Source organism: Pongo pygmaeus, chromosome 6 (genome assembly GCF_028885625.2).
Source record: "Pongo pygmaeus isolate AG05252 chromosome 6, NHGRI_mPonPyg2-v2.0_pri, whole genome shotgun sequence".
NCBI classification, from domain to species: Eukaryota; Metazoa; Chordata; class Mammalia; order Primates; family Hominidae; genus Pongo; species Pongo pygmaeus.
In genome coordinates, this window is record NC_072379.2 from 49860288 (window position 1) to 49886078 (window position 25791).

Genomic DNA, 25791 nt, shown 5'->3' on the forward strand with positions numbered 1-25791 from the left:
CATGGCATTGCTGGCGAGATCAACCTTCATCACTTGGTGAAAGGGTCGTTTGACAGGTTTCCCAACTGCAAAGTCACTATTTCCCCCCTTTTCCTTTACTCTGTTGTTTAGAAGTGAGTCTCTAAGTCCAGCCTACACTCAGTGAGGCCAGGGAGGACCAAGCCCCCGCTCCCAGAACATGGAATATCTACACATATCTTTTGAAATTCTTCTATGTAAAAAACATCTCTCTCCTCCCTAATTTATTGAATTAGCCAATCATTTATTTATATTAGCACAGATTCATGTATATGTATTTTATACTTTGAGTTATAATTCAAATATACACTATTTTATTGCACAAATTTTTCCAGTTTTCCAGTTTTGCTACCATTGGAAGCTTAGGGTGGCTCCTGTGTCCTTTTGACATGCCTCTGTCCTATTTTTTTTTCTTCCATACTACTTTATGTTCTGGTACTACCAGATGATCCAGGCTCATCTTGTTATCTTATATTCTTCTGCCCCTGTCCTTGAATCAGCATGTCCCTAAGGAGACCTGGTTCCTTTTATTGGAGAATGGTATTTGGAAACCAAGATCTGGGTGCTAGGTGTGCCCATTGCTACTGGGATGTCATTGCTTATTGGCCTTCTTAGGTCCTGGTCTTCTTTGTGGAGTGCTAAGTAAAGTATATGTGTATACAACCCATGTATACACAAATACCTATAATTGTTTCTGTGTCTGTATGTGTGTCTCTGTGTGTGTGTATGTGGATGTGAGCTCATACTTATATCTCTAATTTTAACCCAGTATCACAGGGTCAAACTCTATTTTATAGGTAAAATTAGCAAACATATTTTGCAGTTGAGGCTTAAAGCCTTTACTCAAAGCTCATAAGTAGTGAGTGGAATCTGAGCTCAACCCAGGGCCCTGGACTTTAGACCTCCAGCTCTTCACATCAGCACTGCCTGTGTTTAGCATAGATTCTGGAGCACATTCAGAGTAGTCACTTCTCAGAGCCAGAGGGAATTAAAGGCAGCTTTAGTTTTAGTTTTCATAAAATATCATAAACAGCTTAATTTTCAAGGATCTTGCACAACATCCCAACTTTCTCAGTAACAATGAAACCACTGAGATGTTCGCTCACTTAGTCATACCTCAACAAACATTTCTTGAACACTTACCATGTACCATCCCCACAACCGGGTACCCTAACAAGTTATCTTTTTTAACTATCCCAAGTCTGCAGGACAAATATGATTCTGTCATTTTATAAATAAGTCTACTGATACCTAGAGAACTGAGAGACTTTCCTGAAGTCCCATACCTTCTACAGAATAATTGTTTTTCTTTTTGTCAGCCAACAAATATTTATGTAGAATGAATTATGTAGAACAGTATGCCAGCACATATGGCATGCAATAGCAATGTAAATGGATATTCTAGCAGGAGGCTACAGACAAACAGTGAGGAAGAGAAAAGTGCTGTCACACAGGGTGCAAGGAGGAACGGAAACCCCAGCAGACGAGGGCTGAGCTGGTCCTGGAGGGAACAGGAGTGGAGGTGACTCCTTCAGGGTAGAGTAGAGTTCATCCAGCACACTCTGCCTCGCCTGCGTCAGCCCCTTGTGCTGGGCCCTTTACCTAGAACTCCCAGTTCCCTGCATGGCCAGCACCTTGTCCCCCTGCTGGTTTAAGTACCCCATCTCCAGAAAGGCCCTCCCTGACCAACCTCTCTGAAGAAGGTCCCCTTTACTGCTCTCTCAGAGCACTTTATTTCTTTAATACCATCTGAACACAAGGACCATGTCTTTCTTGTTCACCATCTTATTCCTGGACTGGCATAGTACCTGGCACATAGTAGGTGCTCTGTAAGATTTGTTTAGTAAAAAATAGGATGAGAAGGGCAGTCCTGAACATACCTTACCTTCTCCCTTGTGAGGATGTATCTGGTCTCAGTGGACTATATGAGAGTTCAAAGCGTTCAGCTTCTTTGAGAATGTGAAGCAGTTTTCAGAAATAAACATGGGGTTCACCCCAGGACGCCTGCTCTGGTATTCCTGGGTAGGGTTTGAGCATCTGCATTTGCATAACGCTTTTGATGAGCACTGAAGGGTGAGAACTGTTGTGCTGGAGGCTGGCCTAAGCCTGAAAGCTGTCATTGACAAGTCTGAAAGCACTGTCCCTTCTCTTGCTTCTCACCTCCCACACATCCAAAACCATGGATCCCCACTTACCCTCTAACTGCATCCTTTTCCCCAACCATTCCTTGATTTCTACCCCTTTTCTGATTGATTCATCAACTTAACCTCAGGAATTGGGTTTCCAGTCCCCAGCCCCCTGGGAATAAGTCCTCTTAGAAAGAGAGAACTAGAGGTTTTAGACCCAAACTATTTGGAATTCATTCCTTTTCTATGGATTCTCTCAAAACAGTGTTCTTGTTACCAGGGTGTCCTTGCTCCCAGAGCTCCCAAGATGGCAGCGGGCCGCTTCCAAGATGGCAGCGGGCCGCTTCCAAGATGGCAGCGGGCCGCTTCCAAGATGGCAGCGGGCCGCTTCCAAGATGGCAGTGAGTTAGAAGCCATGGGTCACAGAAGAGAACCATGGAACCCAGTGACTAGTGTTCAGCTCGATTAGGATGAACCCAGGCACTTAGCCATGCAGGAACAATGGTGAGCCTTTAGCCCAATTGAGAGCGGCAATGGGCACCTCACTGGATCAGGAGCACAGGGGACGCCCTGCCAGATATGAAGGGATGAAAGTCAGCGGCAGTCTGCCACAGCGGCAAACAGCAGTGGTGGACAGCAAGCGAAAGCTCAGCTCAAGTCGTAACAAACACAGACCAGAAGAGAGTGCAATTGCAAGATTTAATAGAGTGAAAACAGAGCTCCCATACAATGAGAGGAGACCCAAAGAGGGTTTCCATTGCCAGCTAGAATGCCTGGGTTTATATCCCGATCATTATCCCTCCCGCTGTGCTCTCAGGCAATAGATGATTGGCTATTTCTTTACCTCCTGTTTTTGCCTAATTAGCATTTTAGTGAGCTCTCTTTCCTACCTGATTGGTTGGGTGTGAGCTAAGTTGCAAGCCCCGTGTTTAAAGGTGGATGTGGTCACCTTCCCAGCTAGGCTTAGGGATTGTTAGTTGGCCTAGGAAATCCAGCTAGTCCTGTCTCTCATGCTGACTAATTACAAAGGTGCACTGAAGTTATCTACACCCAAAGAAGAAAATGAGAAGACCTAGTAACCCGCTCAAGTCTCTCCCATTCTAAAAAAATAAATATAGAAACAAACCTCGCAGAACACTCATTCCCCTCCAGCTTTCCAGAGAAATCAAATTTCTCTCCTACCTGTGAGAGGCAATTCAATACGATGTCGAAGAGCACAGATCCTGGTGCCAGCCCACCTGAACTTGAAGCTCAAAGCTTTACTAAGCTTCTATTGTACACATACACATTAGGGGCTGTAGAATAAAAGGCAATGACAACTGACTTGAAATTGGACTAAGTGCTTAGCATATACACATCATCTAAAATCCTCCCACACAATTATAAAGTTATTCCATTATCTTAACTTTACAGAGAAAAAATCAAAATTCAAATTGTTGGTTGTAAAGTTGTATAATTGACAATGTTTTTAAAAGTTCCCCTTTAAACATCTGAGGAAATTATGAACAATGAGATAAATGACAAGAGAATATAGCCTTCTAGACACAGAAAGTCAGCTTAAAATGGAGCAAAATATATCCCAATGCATTTGAGATTCTTGTTTTTGATTAAAATAGCATTTCAAATCAGTGCTAAAACACTGGATTACTCAATAAATACAATGGACTAAAGACTAGACAGATGAAAAAAATTTAAGCTAGATGCTTATCTATACCTTGTAGCAAAATAAATCCCAAATGATTAAAGACTGCATCACTTAAAAAAAAAGGAACCATAAAAAACCTGAGCAATTGTATTTGTAATTTGTGATTGAAAAATCACAAAGGGAAATATTAATACATCTGACTAGTAAAAACTTGCCCCCTTCACAAAGTCAAAAGACAAATGGCATACTGGGTAAATGTTTTGCAATATGCCACACAATGAATTATTTTCTGTTTGATTCAAAGAGCTCCTAAAAAAATCAAAAAGAAAAAAAAAAGTCAGCAAAGGCCACAAACAGATGGTTTAGGGAAAAAGATCAAAGGACTAAAAATTTAGGATAAAATGCTCATCCTTTCTTATAATTAAAAAGTGAAAAATTAAAATGAGATTTTATTCCCCTTCTATGTATTTTGACTTCACAAAGCTCTGATGGTGATTAGGCAAGAAATTGTCACAGAAACAGAAAAGGCTTTCAGTATCAGAGACCACAAAATTAAGTTGCTCTCTGCATATTTGAAGGCTTAAAACTCTAAGAGGGCCGGGCGTAATCCCAGCACTTGGGAGGTTGAGGCAGGAGGATCACCTGTAATCCCAGCACTTTGGGAGGTCGAGGCGGGAGGATCACCTGAGGTTAGGAGTTCGAGACCAGCCTGGCCAACATGGTGAAACCCCATCTCTTCTAAAAATACAAAAATTAGCCGGTCATGGTGGCATGAACCCGTAGTCCCAGCTACTCGGGAGGCTGAGACAGGAGAATAGTTTGAACCCAGGAGGCAGAGGTTGCAGTGAGCCAAGATAATGTCACTGCACTCCAGCCTGGGTGACAGAGCGATACTCCATCAAAAAAAAAAAAAAAAAAGAACTCTAAGAGAACTGAGGATGGCATTGGAACGCTATGTCTGGACTTATGCTCTATTGTTCCATCTTTTCTCCAAGCATTTCACATGATCTTGCCAGAGATTCAAAGCTGTATTTTTGTTAACACCCATATTTAGAATCTTGTATAATTTATCTATTTAAACTTGTATTAAGACTGATTTGGGGGCTATTAAACTCATAGAGGTGTTAAAACTCTTCAAAGAACAGCAAAAATAATGCAAATGTTAAGTTACTATTGACTTCTGATAAGTGGAAGAAATCAAATTATTCCAAGGAAGGTATTTCTATGATATTTGAGATACGAACATTTTTCTTGTCTGCTTTTGAGAAATTCAGAAAACGACAACTATCTCTCTTGAGAACATGCTTATTAATTCCCTCATCTCAAGAAAAGCTAATGACGCTAATGACTGGGATGGTTCTAAAAGATCCTTTGAGTTTTAAGGCTTTAATCACTGTTCTCCCAGCATCCACTCTTGGCCCTCATCTTCACTTAATTAATCACCCCCATTAGAGCTCAGCTCAAAGTCATTCCCTCTAAGAAGTTTTCCCTGATGCCCCAAGTTAAGCCAGTTCTTCCATGATTCATCTCCGTTCTTCACACTCCATTTTTCCAGCACTTATTACAATTGTAATTCAATAATTGTAAAATTAATATTTAATGTCTGCATCTTCTGTCAGGGTGTAAACTGCATGAAAGCAGAGACAGTCTGGCTGTTTTATTCCTCAAACATAGTGCTAGTCCCTGAAATTTCCTCAGAGCTGAACATACTTCACTGCATGCATTAATTACTCAACAACTATTTGTTGAATGAGAAATATGATAGACAGAATAATCTCCCTCCACCCTCCAAGTTCATATCCAAGTCCCCCATAACTATGTCTGTTACCTTGGACAGCAAAAGGAATTTTGGGGGTGTAATGTAGTTAAGGATTTTAGATGGGGAGATTGTCCTGGATTATTTGGGTGAGCCTGATGTGATCACAAGAATCCTTATAAGAGGCAAGCATTAGGATCAGAGTGAGAGAAAAAAAATGTGACAACAGAGGCAGTGTTCAGAGCCATGAGGCCATCACCACTAAAAACTAGAAGAGGCAAGGAATGGGTTCTCCCTGGGAACCTACAAAAGGAACCAACCCTGCAGACACCTTGATTTTAGCCCTGAATTTCTGACTTCCAGAACTGTGAAAGAATATTCATGTTGTTTTCAGCCACTAAGTTTACGGTCATTAGTTACAGCAGCAATAGGAAACTAATACAAATAATTGATTTGTTGTGTAACATAGAGTAAGAATGATTACACAACCTGAAGGCAAATAGAAAAAAAAGTAAAAGACTATGTAACAAAAGACCCTTATGACTGAACCATACCCACCATCTGATTAACCCAAAATTTGCCAGAAATTATTTGTGTAGAGAATAAGACAACATACCATAAATAAGAATAGACCACAGAGCCTAGTACTGGAGAGCTTGTTTATGAGCCCAGATACTAGGGAAGAAACAGTCAAAATGGAACAATAGTATTAGTTGTGAAGCCTAGAAAAATTCACTCAGCACTGGGTCTTGGATTTCTCATTTACAAAGTAGAGTTAAGATCTGTTATTTCCTATTTTGCAAAGTTAGTACAAAATTTAGAGATAAACTCTATACAATGTTTGGTATAGAACTTGAAGCATAGAAGAACCTCTATGGTGTGAACTCTAAGAACTCTGTAGCAGAGTGGTATGTGATGGTGGTGGTAAAATCAATGAATAATAATGTCAGGAAAAGGAGTCGGTGGGAATAATGCTGTTTAAAATAAGGCTTTTTTTAAGAAAGGTATTGCCTGGAGAATAGGAAGCAGTAGCAAGAGTGTGATTAAATACTCTGATGATACTAATAGCTATACAATGCAGAATTAGCCTGGAAGCAGGAAAGAAGAAAATTTAGCTAAGGGTAAAATATGTATGAAGAAGAGACATTCAGTGATAAAATGGGATGCATTTAAAAGTAATGGCTTTTTTCTTTTACTTTTACCCTTTTTTTTTCATCCCTGGAAGAAGAAAATGAACAGACTTCATTTTTTGCATATATTTTAAAGTCATAAATGCCCATTGGAGCTGGAAAATGTCAGAACCTAAAAACCAAATTAGGCTTTGATAGAGCTAAATCCTGAGTATTGGAAAATTGCCACTGTAGGATACAGCAGAATGCAGATGTAATAACAGACCTGCAAATTTCACTCAAAGGCTAGACATGCCACTATTTGATAAAAACCCATAAGCAGTAGAACTTCTTGCCTTTGTCTTCCTACTGAATAGAAATTGCCTTGAAGCCATTTTCTGTACCTCTCTGTTGGCTCTTTCTGATCTGCCTGTCTTAGTTAGGGCTGCTCTAACAAAGTACCCTAGACTGTGTGCCTTACAAACAACAGAAATGTATTTTCACAGTTCTGGAGGTTGGAAGTCCAAGATCACGGTGCCAACAGGGTCAGGTTCTGGCGAGGGACCTCTTCTTGGCTGCAGACCGCTTTGTTCTCACGTGGAGAAAAGAGAGCTGGCTCTCTCTAGCCTCTTCTCATAAGGGCACTCCTCCCATTGTGAGGGCTCCAGCCTCATGACCTAATCACTACCCAAAGGCCCCACCTCTAAAAACCATCATAGGGAGATTCAGTTTTCAATCCAAGAATTTGGTTGGGGTTGGGGGCACAGACACTGCCTCATGCTGTAGTTATTTATGCACTTCCCTCCTCCAATGGGCAATAAAGTCCCTGGAGGATCTCATCTTTCAAATCTTGCTCCATTTTAAAAATCAATTTATACCAGTGAATTTGGGTGTGAGGAACAACCTGTCCTAATAAACTTTTAGAAAAGATCTGGGGTAGATGAGCAGTCTCCCCCACCCCCACCTCCCCCCTCATTCGTGCATGCTCTTTGACAATAAAAAACGCCCGTTTCGAATCATCATTTTACTTCCCAGGGGCTTTCTCCTTTGTGAGAATCTGTCACTGCTGTCAAATGTGTGAAGTGAACAAAGGCACGTTTTGTACTTTTCAAATCTACTGATGCTATAATTGATAACAGAGAACTTGATCACTCAAAATTGTTCACTGTAGAAACTCATGCCTAAAAGCACTATTTTTCTTTCCTTTCTAAGTGTACCAGAATTCAATTCTTTAACATCACAGAACCTTAGAAAGCCCAGTTACTGAATGTGTCCTGTGCAATTCACCAATACCCTAAAAATGTCTCAGGACATTCCGTTGTGTCCCTGAGGATCCCCTGTTCGCTATGGTCTTCGCATGTTTACCATTGTAGTCAATATAGCTGAATGGACTTTGGCTGAAACCATTGAATGTTTAGGAAATGCGCAATCTAAATAATATTTATTCCCACAAAGCGGCCCAAAGCCTTGAATACACGAATGCGTGGTGTGGCTTTCTCAAGGTAGGAATTCATTCTCAGATTTCCCAACTTTTTTAAACTTAAAAAAAAATGTTTCTTTTTTAGCACACCTTTTAACATCTCCCAGAGCAGAGTGAAAAAGCATGGACTTTGTGCCAAGTGGGGTCTGAATTGGATCTGGACTGTGCCACTCATTGGCTCTGTGACTTTGGGGGAGTTATTTACCTACTCTAAGCCTCAGTTTACCACATCGATAAAAGAGGGAGAATAGCAACTACTACTTAACACTTTCTAAACTGTTTTCTAATTACAGTGTTTACTGTCAGTCTTCTCTCCTACATTGTAACAGCCTTGATGTCTCATTCCCTACTATGTCCCTAGCATGTAATTCATGGCACAACATTGTGTTAGTCCATTCTTGCACTGTTATAAAGAGATACTTGAAACTAGGTAATTTATAGAGAAAAGAAGTTTAATTGGCTCATAATTCTGCAGGCTGGTACCGGGTAGCATGGCTGGGGAGGCCTCAGGAAACTTACAATCATGGCAGAAGGCAAAGGGGAGGCAGGCACCTCTTACATGGCAAGAGCAAGAGGAAGAGAGAACAAAGGGAGTCCTACACCCTTTTAAACAACCAGATCTCATAAGAACTCACTCACTATCATGAGAAGAGCAAGCGGGAAATCCACACCCATGATCCAATCACCTCCCACCAGGCCGCTCCTCCAATATTGTGGGTTACAATTTGACATGAGATTCGGACAGAGACACAAACCCAAACCATATCAAACATAAACACTAAGTAAGTATTTGTAAAATAAACAAATAGAATGAACAACTGCACAAAGAAATGATTGAATGGAAGAATACTTCTTTCTCCTTTCTTACCACTCATATAGCTACCACCATGCTTGTACCTGGGTTGCATGAATTTCCGCCCAGGTGCATGGCTTTTTGACACCCAGAGCTAGTGCTCTCCCCTCGGTGTCTGACCTTTTGCATTAAACCATCCTCGCTCCATGGGAGCCACACTTGCCATTCCCCAAGGCCTGGTGAAACCTCATCAATCATATTTTCTTGCTTATGTTAAAATTTCAGGCTTACTTCATTCTTGGAAAACTGTTTCAGTGGGGGGAAAGGCACTGGAGTCTAGAAACTAGGGTGCTAATCTCAGCTGTGCTTGCAGACTGGCCTGGGTTAAATTGTGTCATCTCTCTAAGCCTCAGTTTTCTCATCTGGAAAACAGGAAGGGTAATACTTTCTTCTCAGGGCAATTTTCAGGATCCTTGAAAAAAGCATACATTTCTGTAAGCTGATGTTGCAATTATTATACTCTTTCCAGTTGTTTATTGGTGACATTACAAACCAAAATAAAAACACCAATTATTGTTAATACTAATGTCATGCTTACTAATATGCAAGACACTATTTTAAGTACAATCTTGGTCAATCCTCACAACGCTATTATCTCCATTTTACAGATGAAGAAACTGAGGCTCAGAGTGCTTAAGTAACTTGCCCAAGGTCCTACAACTAGTAACTAATGAAGCCAGGGTTTGAACCCACAAACACTGTATGGTCCAAAATCATTGTAAATAGGAAATAGCAATAGAGACCAATATTTAAAGAGTTTCTACTGAAGATGGATGTTTTGCTCACATTCAAATGGTTAAATCAGACCACAGTACTTTCTTTCTTTTCCTTGGGCTCCCGTGTGGCTTATGCCTGGCAGAGTACAAATCCTAACAGCACCACTTTGCCCAAAATACTGATGGTGATGAGCACTTGGCCCTTGCTCTTTCATCATCCAGATTACTTTTAGCTCAAGGTCAAGAATAAAAATCACCCTGGAGATCACGAGAAGTTGTATGAGTCTGTGGGGCTGTGACCACAAACTGGGTTGCTTAAACAACAGAAAGCAATTGTCCGACAGTTACAGAGGCTGAGGTTCAAGGTCAAGCAATCAGTAGGGTTAGCTTCTGACGGCTGTGAGAGAAAATCTGTTCTATGCCTTTTTCTCTTAGCTCTGGTGGTTTGCTGGGAATTTTTGACATTTCTTATAGATAGCATTCTCCCTGTATCTTCACATCATCTTCCCTCTATGTGTCTTTTTTCTCTTCCTTTGCACAGTGTTCTGTTTATAAGGATACTAATCATACTGGATTAGCAGCCTGCCCTGCTCCAACATGACCTTATGTCAGCTTAACTATTAGGTTGGTGCAAAATTAATTGCGGTTTTTGCTATTGCTTTTAATGGCAAAACCGCAATTACTTTTGCATCAACCTAATAATTACACCTGCAATGACTCTTTTTCCAAATAAGGTCACATTCTGAGCTTCTGCAGGGTTATGATCTCAGATATGAATTTAGGTGAGACCATTCAAAATTCAACCCATAATAGCAGTCAATAGTCCCCAAGCCTCTCCTCTTGTCTGAAGACTTTGGGTTGGCTTTGGTTTGGGTAGATGCTTAAATCATTCTAGACAGAAGTGTTTTAGTGAGCCACTGTGGCTATATACTACTGTGTGCTCTGATGATCAAGGACTAAACAGAGACTGGGAAAGGGCTGTATTTTTCAGATATTTTCTCATTCCTCTGTTCAGTCAATGTTATTTCTTCTAAGGTAGCATGGCAAGTGCAAAAGTAGGGAGTGCAGGGGGTCAGGGAGTTACATAAAGGTAACTGTTACTGTCCTCACCTACCTAGAGTTTGAGGTTTAGTGGGGGAATGTGAAATGTATGCATGGGAGTGTGTTATAATGTAGAATACAAAGGAAACAGAAAAGGAAAGCTCGGCCCGAAAACTAGGAAAGCTGAGAAGGCTTCAGGAGGAAGCAACCCTTGTAGCGAGCTTTCAAAGGAAATACCTGAAAAGTACAGCCCTTTCTTAGTCTCTATTTAGTCTTTCTCATTTTCATAATTTTGTGAATTTAAGTCAACCGGCACTTGTTGCCTACATGCCCTGGGCTCAGTGTTATTGAAGATGTTAACGGAAATCAAAAATTACAGCCCAGAGCCCCAAGCCCCTGCCCAGGAGCTCTCAGAGTCATTAGGGGAACAAGACTTCAGTGCTGCAGCTGGAAAATTATCCAAAGGGGGCTGAGGAGGTGGGGGCTTCTAGAATGGCAGTTCCCGGGTGAATCCCTGTGATGCCAGTTTCGAAGGCCAGAAGCTCCACTTTTGTTATCATCTGGCACCCTGTAAACGAGAAAGCCATGCATGAGTCTTGAAGACTGAAAGCTCTGGGCCTGATTCCTGAGCAGACCTCCCTCTAGTCTGCCCCTACCTGTGTGATCAGGTGAGGTGCTTGACCTCTGGGTGGACTGCGCTGTAAAGTAGGGAGGATGTATACTTTCTAGGGGTGAAGAGGGATTTGAGTAGGAGCTTAGCTCAAGCTGCAGGTCCCCTGAGAAGCTTTCTCAACCCCCAAGGGTGATGTAAACCATTGTCCTTTGCACCTGTGCCCCTTCGGCTCCTGGGCACAGCTATTCTGAGCCTGGAATCTCTGACTTACTCACCCTTCCCCACCTACTCAAGGCCATGAGCTTCCTACAGGCTCTTTTCTACCCCATTGCAGCAGCTTCAAGTCCGCCAGGCTGGGGTCCTTCTCCAGCCTTGGGTGATGCCCAGGGTTGGAGTCAGTGGTGGCTTCTGGAGCTTCCCTCCACTATTCACTTTATTGTTGGGTAGAGTCAATTGCCATTTTCTGAATCTTAGGTAGAGTACCTGAAAACGCAGCTGCAGGACAACTCTGTCACCATCACCACCAGATTGCCATCCCTAAACATGGGGACAGCCTCTGCCAAGGGGCAGTGGTGAGTGCCGCTGAGACAAAGGCTGCAGGCAACCCTGGGTCCAAGGGCACACCTCCACATCTTTGTTACACCTAAACTTGCACCCTACACACAGCCACTCTGTCTGTGCTGGCTGAGCCCCTGTTTCCCTGGCCTCAAGGGTGCTGGTAGGATTCTGCCCTAGGGTCCCTTCCCTCACTCCCCATGTAGCCTTCACCTTTGAGTGTGCTAAAGGCCTGACTGCTCCCTCTTTGCTTAAATCTGATGTTACCCAAACTGCATCTTGCAGAAATGCTTCTAATTTTCTAGTTTGTGGGTCCTACCCATCCCCAATTTCCAGCAGAAACCTAGATTTTCCTAGCAGTTATTGTGACTGGAATTTGGAAGTGGGTGCTGAGTAAATGGGTGAGTCTGGATGTCCATCTGGGATCGGGACTCTGTTCCCATTCTCGGATGCTTCGACTCCCCTCCTTGGCAAAAGCCGATGCATTTCCCTGCAGCCCTGGCCCTGGCTCCCTGCTGCCATCCCCATGTGCACCAATATCAGGGACTCAGCCACATCCAGATGAACCTGCCCTAGACCTCCCAGGAGGACACAGAAGCCACCCATCCCACCTTAGCACAGCCTCTGCTGCAGCAAGTGCTGCAGCTTGTCATTCATAGTTTGCATTTCATAGCTTGTCATTACCTCTCAACAAACATTGAGTCCCAGAGAACTGAGCTTGGTTAAAATCAGATTGGTTCTCTCAAAGGGATTCAGCCCTCTCTCTGCTTCATCTCACTTCCGTTTACTGTACTTGCTCGAGGTCAGTCCCCTTGCCAGGGAGAAAGCTCTGGGAGGGAAGGGATGTCTACGTCATTCACCGTGGGGTTCACTGCCAGATCCCCAGGGCCTTCACTTGCAAATCAGTGCACGGAGCACATCATTTTCTTCAACAAGAAACAAGACAACATGGATTGAGCTCTTTTTTGAAAGCATTTATTGCTGAATTGGTATTCATTGTTTAAAATTTAGAAAACCAGAAAAGGGCAAAAAGGAAAAAGTTATCACCCATTATTATAACACATTCCTTTGCAAGGTTTTTTCCTATGTGCATAAAATCTGGTAGCCTATTTTCCTCATTTAACATAATATCGTAACTATTTTCTTTTGCTTTTATTTCCACATTTACTGAGAACCTACTATGCATCAAGGACTGTGCGAGGCTCTGAAGATTTTAAACTGGGCCTGAGAATGCAAAGGAATATTTCTGAGACAGAGAAGCAGGGGCACATGATTGAGGCAGAGGACCACCACCTTCACATTTTAAAACGTGGGGAATGAGCTCTTTGCTGATAAAAGTAGCCACAAAGGGCACCATAAGAATAGTTTGCATGAAAATCTGGCGTCTGTTACACCGACTATGCCAGAGATTCTTAATTTATACAATAGGAGAATTTTAGGGTTTGCTAGAATTTCCAGAAAAGGCCAAAAAATGCATTTAATGAGGTCAGTTTTTGAATGGGGCAATTCCCTAAGCAGCTTTTCTATTAAAGATGTCATGTTTTAAAAGTGAAGATTGGGATCAGCTCTTTTGGCCTACTGCCAAATAATCAGAATGGATACTGGATGCAGTGGGAGCACAGCCTGCAGATGCCGACTGGGTGGGAATATCACAGTGGCCCCATAGTTGACGGATCACAAGGATGCCTGGGAGAGTCCAGGGAAGAGGCTGCATGGACAGAGCAAGAGTGGAGGACCCTCAGGGGCTTAGGGACACAGCTGTTCACCAACTGGCACAGTAGCCTTTCAATACTTTAAGAAACATACACTGTAGCAAGGCATCCTGGCAACCAAACCTACCCTGAAAAGCATCTTTTCCTCTTGAGTCATCAACACGCACTCTTAGCCAGCAGACAGAGCTTTCCAACTGTTGAACAGATTACTTTAGGGCTGTACAGGTAGCAGGCCCAGGAGGGATTTGGCAGGGCCAGGACATGCACATTCAGCTGGGTTTGAAAGCTCTGGGAAGCAATGCTGAGAGCAAACCCTCCTCCTCCCCACCCACCTCAGAGTTACTCTTCTCCCACCCCTCCACAAATAGACAAACACAGTATTCTTTGGAGTTTCACGGCAATCATTACTGGTAGTAATGAGCTAACTCTTAATATTCCCAATGTGTATACACTTGGAAGATGCACTTAGATGCTCTCAAAATGGTTGAAAGAGGACAGGGGATCTCCAACCAGGGGAAGAAAAGGTGACTGAGAGATGAGGTGTTAGCTTGCACAGCAATGATCAGCCATTCTTCACTGCTAAAGCACAAGGCACTCAAGTAGGCTGTTGACAGCCTCCTGTTGGGGAGGTTTAGACACCAGGATAAGTTGCTTATGGAGATCAGTGTAGCAGAAGGTCAGGAAGCAGAGGTTCAGATTGCCTCTCTGCCAGACCCTAGCTATGAGATCTCTTAGCTTTTCTCCATCTCGGTTTCCTCATCTATGAAATGGTTGTATCTCGCAGGGCTGTTTGAAGAGTAAATAAGATAATGTTTCCAAAGTACTTAGCACTGCATCTGACACAAAGCAAAGCCCAAAATAAAAAGAGCTATTAATGTGAAATTGCCTTCTTGTGAATTATTTTATTACAAATTTATGGAGTGGTTCATTTATTGAAAACTTATGGACTTTAAATATCCTAATTTTAGAAAAGATGTAGGAAGAAAAGATAAAACATGAGTTGTAATGTTGTCTAACTTTGTTTTTATAGGAGACATGGAAATTTACACTACAGAAGGCAAGACAAATTGTCAAGAAGTCCCCAATTCTGGTAAGCACTAAGCAGGTAGAACACCAGCCTTTTCCTTGGCATGTCCTCTCTCACTGGCCCCGGCTTTCACATCCCAAAGGCAAGGACTACTCCGGATATAAGCCTGCAACATGCCATAGCTACGTGGGGATGGAAGTAGGAATGTGAACTGCTTCCACTTGTGTTTCCTGCCTTCTCACTACAGTGTGGTTTTTCAGCTTCGGCACTGCTGACATCTGGGGCAGAATAATCCTTTGTTGTGCAGGCTGTCCTGGGCTTTGTAGGGTGTTCAGCAGCACCCTGGCCTCTACCTACTAGATGCCAGCAGCACCACCATCTACCCCCCCTCAGTCACAACAACCAAAAATGCCTCCGGGTATTGCCAAATGTCCCCTAGAAGGCAAAATCACCCCCAATTGAGAACTGCTGCTTTCCAGTAGACCATCTTGGAGGAGGCTGTATCCTCCTGCTTCTCCACTTTCTAAAAATGTGACCTTAAGCACCACGATGCTTAACTTCACTGAGCCCCAGTTTTCTTGTCTGTAAGACAGGGATGATAATAATGTCCTCCAGTGTCAGTACTGATAGAGTTGAGAGTGCAGAGAGCATCTGGGATCTTGGCTAGGACTTACCAAGTCCTCAACAAATGTGAGTTAAAGTTATCACAATTTTTATTCATGTTTCCTTAATTTGTCTTCTATGTAATAACACTCTCGTTCAACAGATAGAATATTATTTTAGATCAGTTCTCACAGGCTTACGTATTTGACTTAGGCCCTGGTTACAAATCAGCCCCATTTGAAAAGGAAGCAGAAAAGTAGATCTTTAAAGCACGACATTGTCCTCAATGCCAAAGATACTGGCAGTAAGGAAGCATCCATCAGCAATGGGCAATGGGAGGGCAAAGACCTCGTCCTTGGCTTCTCCCTGCTGGCTAGCTCATCATTCACCTTGATACACTACATTTGAGGTATTATTCATTTGGCAACGTAGAAATAAAAGGGAGGAAAATCCCTCATGGCTAGGCTTGCCAGATTTCTCAAGTAAAAATATGGGATGCCCAGTTAAATTTGAATTTCAGATAAACAACGAATAGTGTTTTAGTATATCTAGTGTAATATTTTATCTGGCAACTCTGCTCATGGAGGGCATATGGGTTTTGATGAACAAGGCCAATAAATACATGTTAAGTGACAGGCAATATGTAGGCATTTCTACATAATTGATTAATCAATCACAACGTCTGCATTGCCAATCATTATTTAATTCAGTGAATAATTAAGGGCCAACAGTAGCCCCTTTAGCTAATTTGCTTAAGTTGTTGAATAAGATATTAAAAGACCACAGGAAACTCTTGACCACCCCCTTCAGAACTCTGAGCAGAAATGGAGAACAATACAACTGGTATTTTATTCTTCTCAACACACCCCTAAAAACGTATTCTCCAGGCATTGTTTACTTCAGTAGCAAAAACTGCCTTGGCATTAACTCCTAATTAGGATTTTACAATTTTTTACTTCTGTCACCAGAATTACAAGCATAATTCACGGGGCAAGATTCCAATAATTACTCGCGAGAAGTGAAAAAAAAAAATTCTACTGAACAATTCAACAATAAAAATACTCTTCTGAAACCTCCAGCAATTTATTTGCTCTCCAGATTACAGCTATCAAGGCAAAAATAAACAGAAAATGCAAATAAGTGTCTCTGAAAAAACTGCTCGGAGAGTAATTAATTCCACGTTGATGGCTGATATAACTTCAGACCTGGCCAGGGTACAGAAAGCTGCACTCAGTAGGTTTCATATCATTTCAGCACAGCCTATTGGTTGGTGAGAATTCAGACTTGAAAACAGTTATGCATTATTGAAGGAAATCAAACATTCCAGATAAAGCCTGGATCTCAATGAGGCCATGAGAGGATCCTAGAGGGAACTTTTCATGGATTTGGCAGAGCATCGAGCATCTAAGAGCACCTGAGTTATGGAATCATTTAATTCTCACATACATAGAGTATTTTTGTCATCAGCCCCATTTTACAGATGAGAGTACTGAGTCTCAGGTAGGTTAAGTTATGTGCTCACCCCACGTAGCTAGTAGGTGAGAAACCCCACATTTAAATCCAGAGCTAGCTATCTCCACATTCAGTACCCTTTCTACTAGACTAGTAGCTTTCAACAAGGCCTCCTTAGTACTAAACTTTGGGGAGCACCATTTATGTCACAGGCTATGTGGATATTGGAATCGTACAGTGGACAACCTGTGCAGTTATAAATGACAGCCCTGATCACAAACCCACCCACTCAATAGAATCATCTGGGAAGCCTATAAAAATTGCTGAGGTCCAAACCCCACCCTAGACCAATTAAATCCAGGTAATATAATACACGACAAGGGTTGAAAAGCACTTTGCCACACAGAAATTCAGTTTCAGCTTGGCTGTGTACAGAAGAGTGATGACTCTCCCACTTTGACCTTCCATTTACCCCATTCAGCCCATTTTTCTTTATTCAACCCCTGTTTGTTGTTCTGCATTCATCTGACATCCTGGTGCATGGGGAAGCTCAGGAAGCTGGTTAAATAGATTGCAAAGCAAAGATGCTGCATGACTCCTGTCCCCAGGGACAGCCCTGATTTGAGACTCTCATTTTAGATGGGATTAGATGCATCCAGTTGCAATATTTTAAATGTATTGCTGAGTTAATAACAGCCCACATTTTGTCTCTATCTAGCAAAGTTCAAATTGAAAGGAGGAGGCTGGCAAATAGGCAAGCAAGACGCATACAATGTTGCTCGGGGCCCATCTCAGTTCTCTTTGCAAGTAAATTGTAAGAGAAGGGTGGTCTTTCCCATACTATGTAATGAAAAGACCAGATAATCAAAACCTCAGTCTAACCAGGAGGAATTCTAGGGGCCCCTATATCATCTGCCACCCACTTCTTAACCCCAATTTCTACACAATGAATGGCAAAGACAGCTGCAGCCGTCAGGCTGAATTTTGACAGCAAACAGCTATGCAATTATATAATTGTATTCTATTGCACCTTTTGTGTAGTAATTATAAAACTGTTCATACCAATTTTTAATAGTTTGCTATCACCAGTGTTAAAATCTAGACTGTTGTTAGGAGAATTAGACCAAGGCCTTCAGACTAAACTGAATATTAAAAGTACCTCAAACATTCAAATGCAACCTGACTTTGGACTCTGGATCTCAGATAGTGTCTGTACTTCCGAAGTGCTGTCAATGTTGTAGTGCAGCAGGACAAGCCACAGACAAAACTCCTCAGACACCGAGTTAAAGAAGGAAGGGGTTTATTCGGCCAGGGGCATGGACAAGGCTCCTGTCTCAAGAGCCAAGCTCCCCGAGTGAGCAATTCCTGTCCCTTTTAAGGGCTCACAACTCTAAGGGGATGCTCGTGAGAGGGTCGTGATCGATTGAGCAAGCAGGGGGTATGTGAATGGGGGCTGCATGCACCGGTAATTAGATTGGAACAAAACAGGATAGGGATTTTCACAGTGCTTTTCTATACAATGTCTGTAATCTAGAGATAACATAACCGATTAGGTCAGGGGTCGATCTTTAACTACCAGGCCCAGGGTGTGGTGCCGGGCTATCTGCTTGTGAATTTCATTTCTGCCTTTTAGTTTTTACTTTTTCTTTCTTTGGAGGCAGAAATTGGACATAAGACAATATGAGGGGTGGTCTCCTACCTTAGTAGAAGCTTATGCTGATGCTTGTTTTGCAGTTGTGTCCACAATCCTGATCTCAGTCAGCTACTAAGTCTCTGGAGTCACCCTTCTAACCACCGCTTCTTCACACCATCACCCTCCTCCGCCCTGTTTCCCATCAGTGCTTCCCAATTGGTGGCAATATTGCCCCTTGCTCCCACCCTGAGGACATTTCGCAGTGTCTGGAGGCAGATTTGTGCAGCGGGCATCTGGGGGTCACAGCCCAGAGATGCTGCCCAGCATCTCACAGTGCACAGGGCAACCCGCACAGCAAAGACTGAATTATTATCGGCCCAACATGGCAATAGCGCCGAGGTTTGAAACCCTGAGATAGGGCCTTGGGGTCTCTTATCTCAAATGATCCTTCTCCAGGCTATCTCCCCATGCCTAGAGACATCTTTCCGAAACGCAAATGTGATTCCTTTGCCTGACACCTCCACGGTTTCCCCACAGTCCTCAGGGTAACATGTAGTGCTGCACTCCAGGCCCTATGCCGTGCCACCCCCCCAACCTGTCTCCTTCCTTCCGTGGTTCCCTGCGTTCTGCCATTCGGATTCTCCCTCCAGGTGGGAATGTTTGGCATTCCTCTAAGACACCAAGCTTTCTCATACCTCCACAGCACTGCTCGGGCACTCCCTCTGCCGGGAGCCAGGCTACTTCAGCTTTAGTGTGCATCCTGGGGACGTTGTTAAAATGCAGATTCTGATTCTGTAGGTCTGCAGCAGGGCCCAAGACTCTGCATCTCTGAAAGCTCCCAGGTGGCATCACTGCTCCTCATCTGTGATCACACGTTGAGTGACAGGGACCTAGAGCAGTGGTTGTCAAGCCTTAGTGGGCACCAGAATGACTTGGAGGGCTACGAAGATATAGGCTGCCATGACACACCCCAGGGTTTTCAATTCAGCAGACCTGAGGTGGGTATGTGGAAGGCAAGGATGTGCATCTCTAGCAAGGCTGTGGCCCGCACTGAGTCACAAAGCCTCAGGCCCTCTCTCTTCCTCCCCACCTGCCTCTATCCCACCTCACTGCAGGGTCATCTGCATCCTCCTCCAGGTTCCTAGAGACACGTGCTAGTGCCTTGGCCTCTGCAGACCCCACAGGGTGTGCCCAGAGCTGGGGCCTCCACCCATGCCCTCCACTCGACGGTGAGCTGAGGACAAGGACAGCCTCTTTGTCTCCACGTCTTACGTGGAGCTGGGCCACCAGTCAGGATTATTTCTCCTCCTAGAAAGCTGGGCAGGCATCTCAAAAATCCTTAAGTACCTCATTTATATTCTGAAATGGTTGCTGATTCTCTCTTGCCAGGGTCAAATATCACCAATGCCCATAACACTCCTCATAGCCATTCGAAGGACTCAGGGCTGGCAGGAATCCACTGCCTCTCTCCCTTCATTGATAAATGCTGGTGCCTAACTTTTCTACCCTATTGTCTTCTCTTTCTTTAACTTGAGGAAAGCATTGTGGAAACTGCAATCTTTCTAAAAGCACTGTTTGGTAAAACGTCAGGGCTTTTAGTGTAGCCCACATCTGGAGCCTTATAGAAATCACTGTCTAGAACCCCACAGCTCAAGAAGCATAAGGAGCTTGGTCTGTGCACCTCTCTCCTCCGCGGGGGAAGGGACCTTCCTTCCTCCCAGGCCCCAGATTGGTCTCTCCCTTTGGTTTTTATTTCCGTAATAAGATGGAATCATTTTGTTGGAAAATCTTCTTTATTTTTAAAGCACCTGGGTAGAGGAATGCTGTTGCCGGACCCTCCTGGGACAAGGTGGAGAGTGAGGGTGGCTGGGAAGCTGGGAAGAGCTGGCTGGAAGAGGTGGAGGGAAGGCTTCGGGCTGAGGAGCCCAGTGGGCAAAGGCACAGGCAGTGGCATGGATATGGATTGTGGGGACAGGAACAAGAGGTAAATTTAGAGAGATGAAACGGGCTGGATTCTAGAGGAAGGAGGATCCAGAAACCTCAAGTTCAGAGGGGCCCGTAGAAGGTGGGGAACCACTCCTTAAACTAAACAACTCTCTTTTTGTTTTTTTTTTTTGTCTCCCCAGAAATATTCTAGAAGTGGTTCTGACATTTGTTCACTCCCGGTTTTGGCCAAGATCTGCCAGAAAATTAAATTGTATGTATACAATTTCTACCTTCCTGAGCACTAGCATGTAATAATGTCTTTGCTTGTCCCCCTTTTCTAATGACTAAAATGATCTTCACACTTAAAAGGCATCCCTGAAGGTGAGAGTGTTTCTTTCTCAAAACATTGCACAGAAACCAGAAGACAAATGAGCTCTGAACAAAATCGTTTGGGAAATACACTGAATGCCAGCATCTTTGCATCTCAAAGCTAATCTGTTCCCCAGGCTAGAATGCAGCCCACAGTGAGGCTCACTGCTGGCAAGTGCCTGCCAGCGAGGTGCCCACAGCACTACACCTGGAAACAGCCCCTCCCTACGTGTGAGCTATGGACCAGGGTGGGCAACTGGGCATGGAGAAGACTCTGAGCATCTTTAGTGCAAGACACTCACAAGGCTGGACAGGGACTGTGTTTTCACAGCGCCCAAACTATTACATGAAAAATCTGGCTCAGATACATAGGAATAGGGTTGTGAATGCAGAGACACTGTCCAGAATTGCCACACCCTCTTGTCCATATTCCAGCTCCACTTTGAGTCTGGGGTTATGCTAGACATCGTAGTAACTGCTGTTCAAAACATTAAAGGGTGAAACCATGTCTTGAGAGGGCATTGGACTCAGAGGCAAAATAGCATGGGGTCTACCCTCCACTAAGCTACCTCTTTTTTTTTTTTTTTTTTTTTTTTGAGATGGAGTGTCGCTCTTGTTGCCCAGGCTGGAGTGCAATGGCGTGATCATGGCTCACTGCAACCTCTGCCTCCCGTGGTCAAGCAATTCTCCTGCCTCAGCCACCCTAGTAGCTGGGATTACAGGTGCCCACCACCACGCCCAGCTAATTTTTTGTATTTTTAGTAGAGACGGGGTTTCACCACTTTGGCCAGGCTGGTCTTGAACTCCTGACCTCAAGTGATCCACCCACCTCAGCCTCCCAAAGTGCTGGGATTACAGGCGTGAGCCACCAAGCCCATCCCACTAAGCTACTTCTAACATGACCACTGCTGCTTTGCTGCTATCAGGTTTATGGGCGCTGTTCCAGGTGCCACATGCTGAACTTTCCATACGTTTCCTCACTTCGTTCTCACAACAATAAAATGAGGTAAGGGTTATTATTATTCCCATTTCACAGAGAAAGCAACTGAGCCTTAAAGAAGTAACTTCTGCTGGGCCACTGAGGACCCAAAATACACCCCCAGGTGCATTTGATCTCATGTGTTCTTTGGGAATACACATATTCTTGACTTCTTTGCAACGCTGCTTCTTGAGCTGACTTTGAGAACTTGGGCCACTTAATGTCTGAGCCTCTGAGCCTCAGCTTCCCCACATCTAAAATTAAAGTATAAACTAAATTATGCCTATGTCTCAGAATCATCTTGAAACGTTTTAAAATCCAGATTCCTTGGCCCCAAACCTGGTGGGGGAGTGCTGTGTTTTCCTGGAAATTTTCCAGGGAATTCTTAGGCCATTAGACCCCATACTTAGACTCCTGGGTGTCCATGTCCACCCCAATGCTTGCCTTCTAGTACAGATGTAAGACTGCGAATGCTACACATACAGGTGATGCTTTAATGACTCAGAATAATGTTCTTTAGCGGTGAGATATTTATTTAACCACACCATCTGCCCCAGCCCGTGCTTCTTTTACTCTTCCTCTCCCGCAGGAGCTCCTATTACTTTAGCCGGTGCTAGTTCAGCCTTGTGGATAGCTGAGAACACACAGAGGTGAGAGTTATGCTGCACACCTGGACTGAGAAGCTATAGGTTCCTATGTCTGCAGTAACAAAACACCACAAACTGGGTGGCTTAGAACAACAGAAATTAATTCTGTCTCAGTTCTGGAGGTCAGAAGTCCAGAGCCAAAATGGCAGCAGGGCCATGCTCCTTCTAAGATTCTAGTTGGATCCTTTCTGTCTCTCCCTATCTTCCAATGGTGGCCGTGAGGCCTTGGCATACCTTGCCTTGCAGCTGCATCGCTCCAGTCTCTGCTTCATCTTCATATTTGGCCATCTTCCCTGGGTGCCTGTCATTTCCTTTTATAAGGACACCACTCATATTGGATGAGGGTCTGCCCTAATGCCCTCATCTTAACTTGATTACACTTGTAAAGACCCTGTTTCCAAATAAGGTCACATTCGCAGATACCAGGGGTTAGGACTGCATCATATTTTTTTCATGAACACAATTCAACCCCTAACAAAGACACTTTTCCTTGTTCTGCCATCCTTCATCTCATGAGCTTCATGAGTACTGAGTCCACTGAACATCTCTCATCTGTTGTAATAATATCCAGGGACAGGAGGAGGCTATGATTCAGACCCACATTTGGAGCCTGTTAGAGAGATCCAAGAGTTAAACAGTTAAAAACTCTTCCTAGCCAATCTTCTGGCATAAGCCCCTGTAAGCCAGCGATGCAAAGTGCCATTGCAGGTCCCAGAAGTGCTAGCAACACCCCTTTTCATGACTGGGGATGAATCCAGAGAGCATCAGGATGTGGGGAGTAGGGGGCAGATATCAGACATGAAAGAAGATGCTGGAAGACTGAGATGCAGCCAGCTCCCCAGGCCCCCAATCATGTCATCATGCCTAGCTCCCATTAAATCGAGACCCCTGCCCCCTCCTTGCTGAATGCATTATTGTATTTTCTGTGTTAGATGTGGGCCAGCAGGACGCAACAGGGTCAAAGTGACAACTCTTCAATTGTACCACCTTTGAAAAATTGAATTCAAGAGCATCAGTGGCCAGGGATTTTCTTGGTCCAATTTGAAAGGGAAAATTATTCTTTTATGAAAAAGCAAAAACTGTGTTTTCCTTCTTTCTAAAAAATCACTGTGTTTCAAGTGTCATATGCAGCAGGTCACAAATGGTTCAGTGCTTTACAACTTACAAAGCACATGTATGTATAAATGCAGTCTCATGTATTCTTCAAAGACATCTGTGGTTCAGTAAAAATATTGATAACTAAAAGTTATCTGGTGCTGTCTATGCACCAAAAACTGTTGTAAATCCAACCATTTAAGGTCAGCACCATTCTTTTCTCCTTTCTAAAGAGGTGAAATCATTTGCACAAGGTCACAGATCCGGTAATGGATGAATCTGACCTTTGAATCCAACAGTTTGCTTTCCATTGACCCCTCAACTCTTAGCCCTACGCTTTAGAGGAACAAGTAGGTTTTAAATGCCTGACCCACTAGCACGGAGTCCTCACGTGGTAGAGACAAGACCTGCGTGTCTTCTGTGGCATACTCCTTTGATAAAATTCCCCCAGGAGGAATGCCTTACCTGCCCGGTGCCTCTCCCTGCCCTCCGTCCCACTCAGTCTAATGCTTTCAAAATTCATTTGAGGTGTCTCCACCCCAGGGATGCGTTCCAGCTCCCAGGTTACTTTCAGTCACTTGCACAGCCCTCCTGGGTGCTCCTGGCTCCTCTTCAGTGCCCCCAGCTCCCTAGTGCCTGCTCCACCTCATCCCATTCTTCAATCCCTGCTTCCTTGCTGGTCTCCCACATCACCCATAAGCTCCTGGAGAGCAGGGATCCCATTTCTTAGCAGGAGGAGCTCAGTGAAGAAATGAGGGAGTACATGAAGGAAAAGCACCACTTTACCAGGAAAACAAATGTGTAGCTATCAGGCTATGACCATGGGGTAATCAAGTTTTTTGGTGTTCTGTTTTAATCAGAATACATAGTGCCTACACACTGTCTGTATTTTACTTCAACAGTGGTAAGTCAGGAGGATCCCCTCTTTTAAAAAATCTATTCTTTTTATTTAATGTCTATATGCAGAAACCCCCATATTATTTCACATAAATATGTGCAAACCATCCTATCCCCTGTTGATTGTGTTAATTCAATGCTATTTTTTTTTCCTTTTTAGCCTCCTCCTTCCCCATACCCTGCTCCTTCCACCCACATCGGTCCTGCCCCCACCTCCAAGCTGAGCCACGTCTATAGGCAAGTGTGCCCTTCTGTGGCTTCTCTGTTCTCATTTCAGTTGATAACACATCCACCCACATACGCAACCAACCCACGCCTGGCCCTCGAGAACTACCTGAGCCTCACATGTGAGGCAGGCACACATGGAGATTCATTCTCACCATTTTTCTTTTGTCATAATGCCCCAGTTTCATGAAATAATTTTAGGGAGTTTGAACTTGAATAGCTCAATACCGTGTCATTAATAACAATCAGCCACAGTTACAATTGCTCCCCGGATCAAGCCCACTTACCTGATATCTGGTGGCAGGCGGGTATAGAGCAGGGGCAGCGAGTGACACCAGGCTGCATGGTCATTGAACAGAATGTCGTGTGGCCAGAAATCTGAACATCTGAAGAGGGGCCATGGATTGGGATGGGGATGTCTCTAGCAACCAAATCATGATGAGAGCAGACACCTGACTCCTGCTGCCCCACCTGAGGAGCCATCCTTGCAATCAGGGTTCCCATTGCACATAAAGTAAGAGCTCATGTGTTTTGTTTTGTTTTTTTCGAGTGCTTTCCATATCTAAGAAATAGTTAATGATATTGATTCTATTTTACAAATGAGAAAACTGAGGCACAAAAAGATTAAATAATTTGCATAAGGTCACCTGACAAGGAGACAGCAGAACTGGGATTCAAACCCAGAGAATCTAATTTCAGAACCCGGAGCTACGTTGAAAGAATTCTCGTGGCTTTTCCTTCCCACTATGCTGCCCTCAGTCCAATTGCTTGCCTTGAAAATGCTGTCTCATCCTTTAGCTTTCACCTTAAGATCACTTCTTCTGCTATATAGAGTTAGAAACGTTTTTTTCCTCTCTAGATGCACAACCTTCTTACAGCATTTTTCACCTAGGACTATAGTTATCTTTTGATGCATTAATTTCTTCACCCATGTCAAGCTCCTAAAGTGCAGGAACTGTAGGAACTGTATCTTGTACTCATCTCTAGTATCTAATATGAGTCCCAGCACACAGCAGGGACTCCCAAAATGCCTGTGGAATGAAGGAATGAATGAATGAACATTTCAACATACAGCTAGATATTTCTAAGGATACTTAAGGTATCAAGTTCAGATGCAATTCTGCAGAAATAACTTTTAGTAAAAGTCAACAATGTCTTACTCAAAACCTTGGAGTTGCCGGGCACGTTGGCTCATGCCTGTAATCTCAGCATTTTGGGAGACCAGAGTGGAACAACTACTTAAGGTCAGGAGCTAAAGACCAGCCTGAGCAACAGAGCAAGACCCCGTCTCTATAAAAACAAACACAAAAACGA

The 25791-nt window shown here is 43.6% G+C and overlaps 1 protein-coding gene across 3 annotated transcripts in view; it reads left to right on the forward strand.

Annotated features, from left to right (window-relative positions):
* Positions 1 to 25791, forward strand: part of AOAH (acyloxyacyl hydrolase) — a 210607-nt gene that overhangs the window by 71404 nt on the left and 113412 nt on the right. For all 3 annotated transcript variants that reach the window (XM_054493687.1, XM_054493688.1, XM_054493689.1), the window contains exons 5-6: positions 14655 to 14714; positions 20466 to 20536. In XM_054493687.1, the coding sequence (XP_054349662.1) occupies positions 14655 to 14714; positions 20466 to 20536 (131 nt within the window). The remainder of the gene's footprint in view (positions 1 to 14654; positions 14715 to 20465; positions 20537 to 25791) is intronic.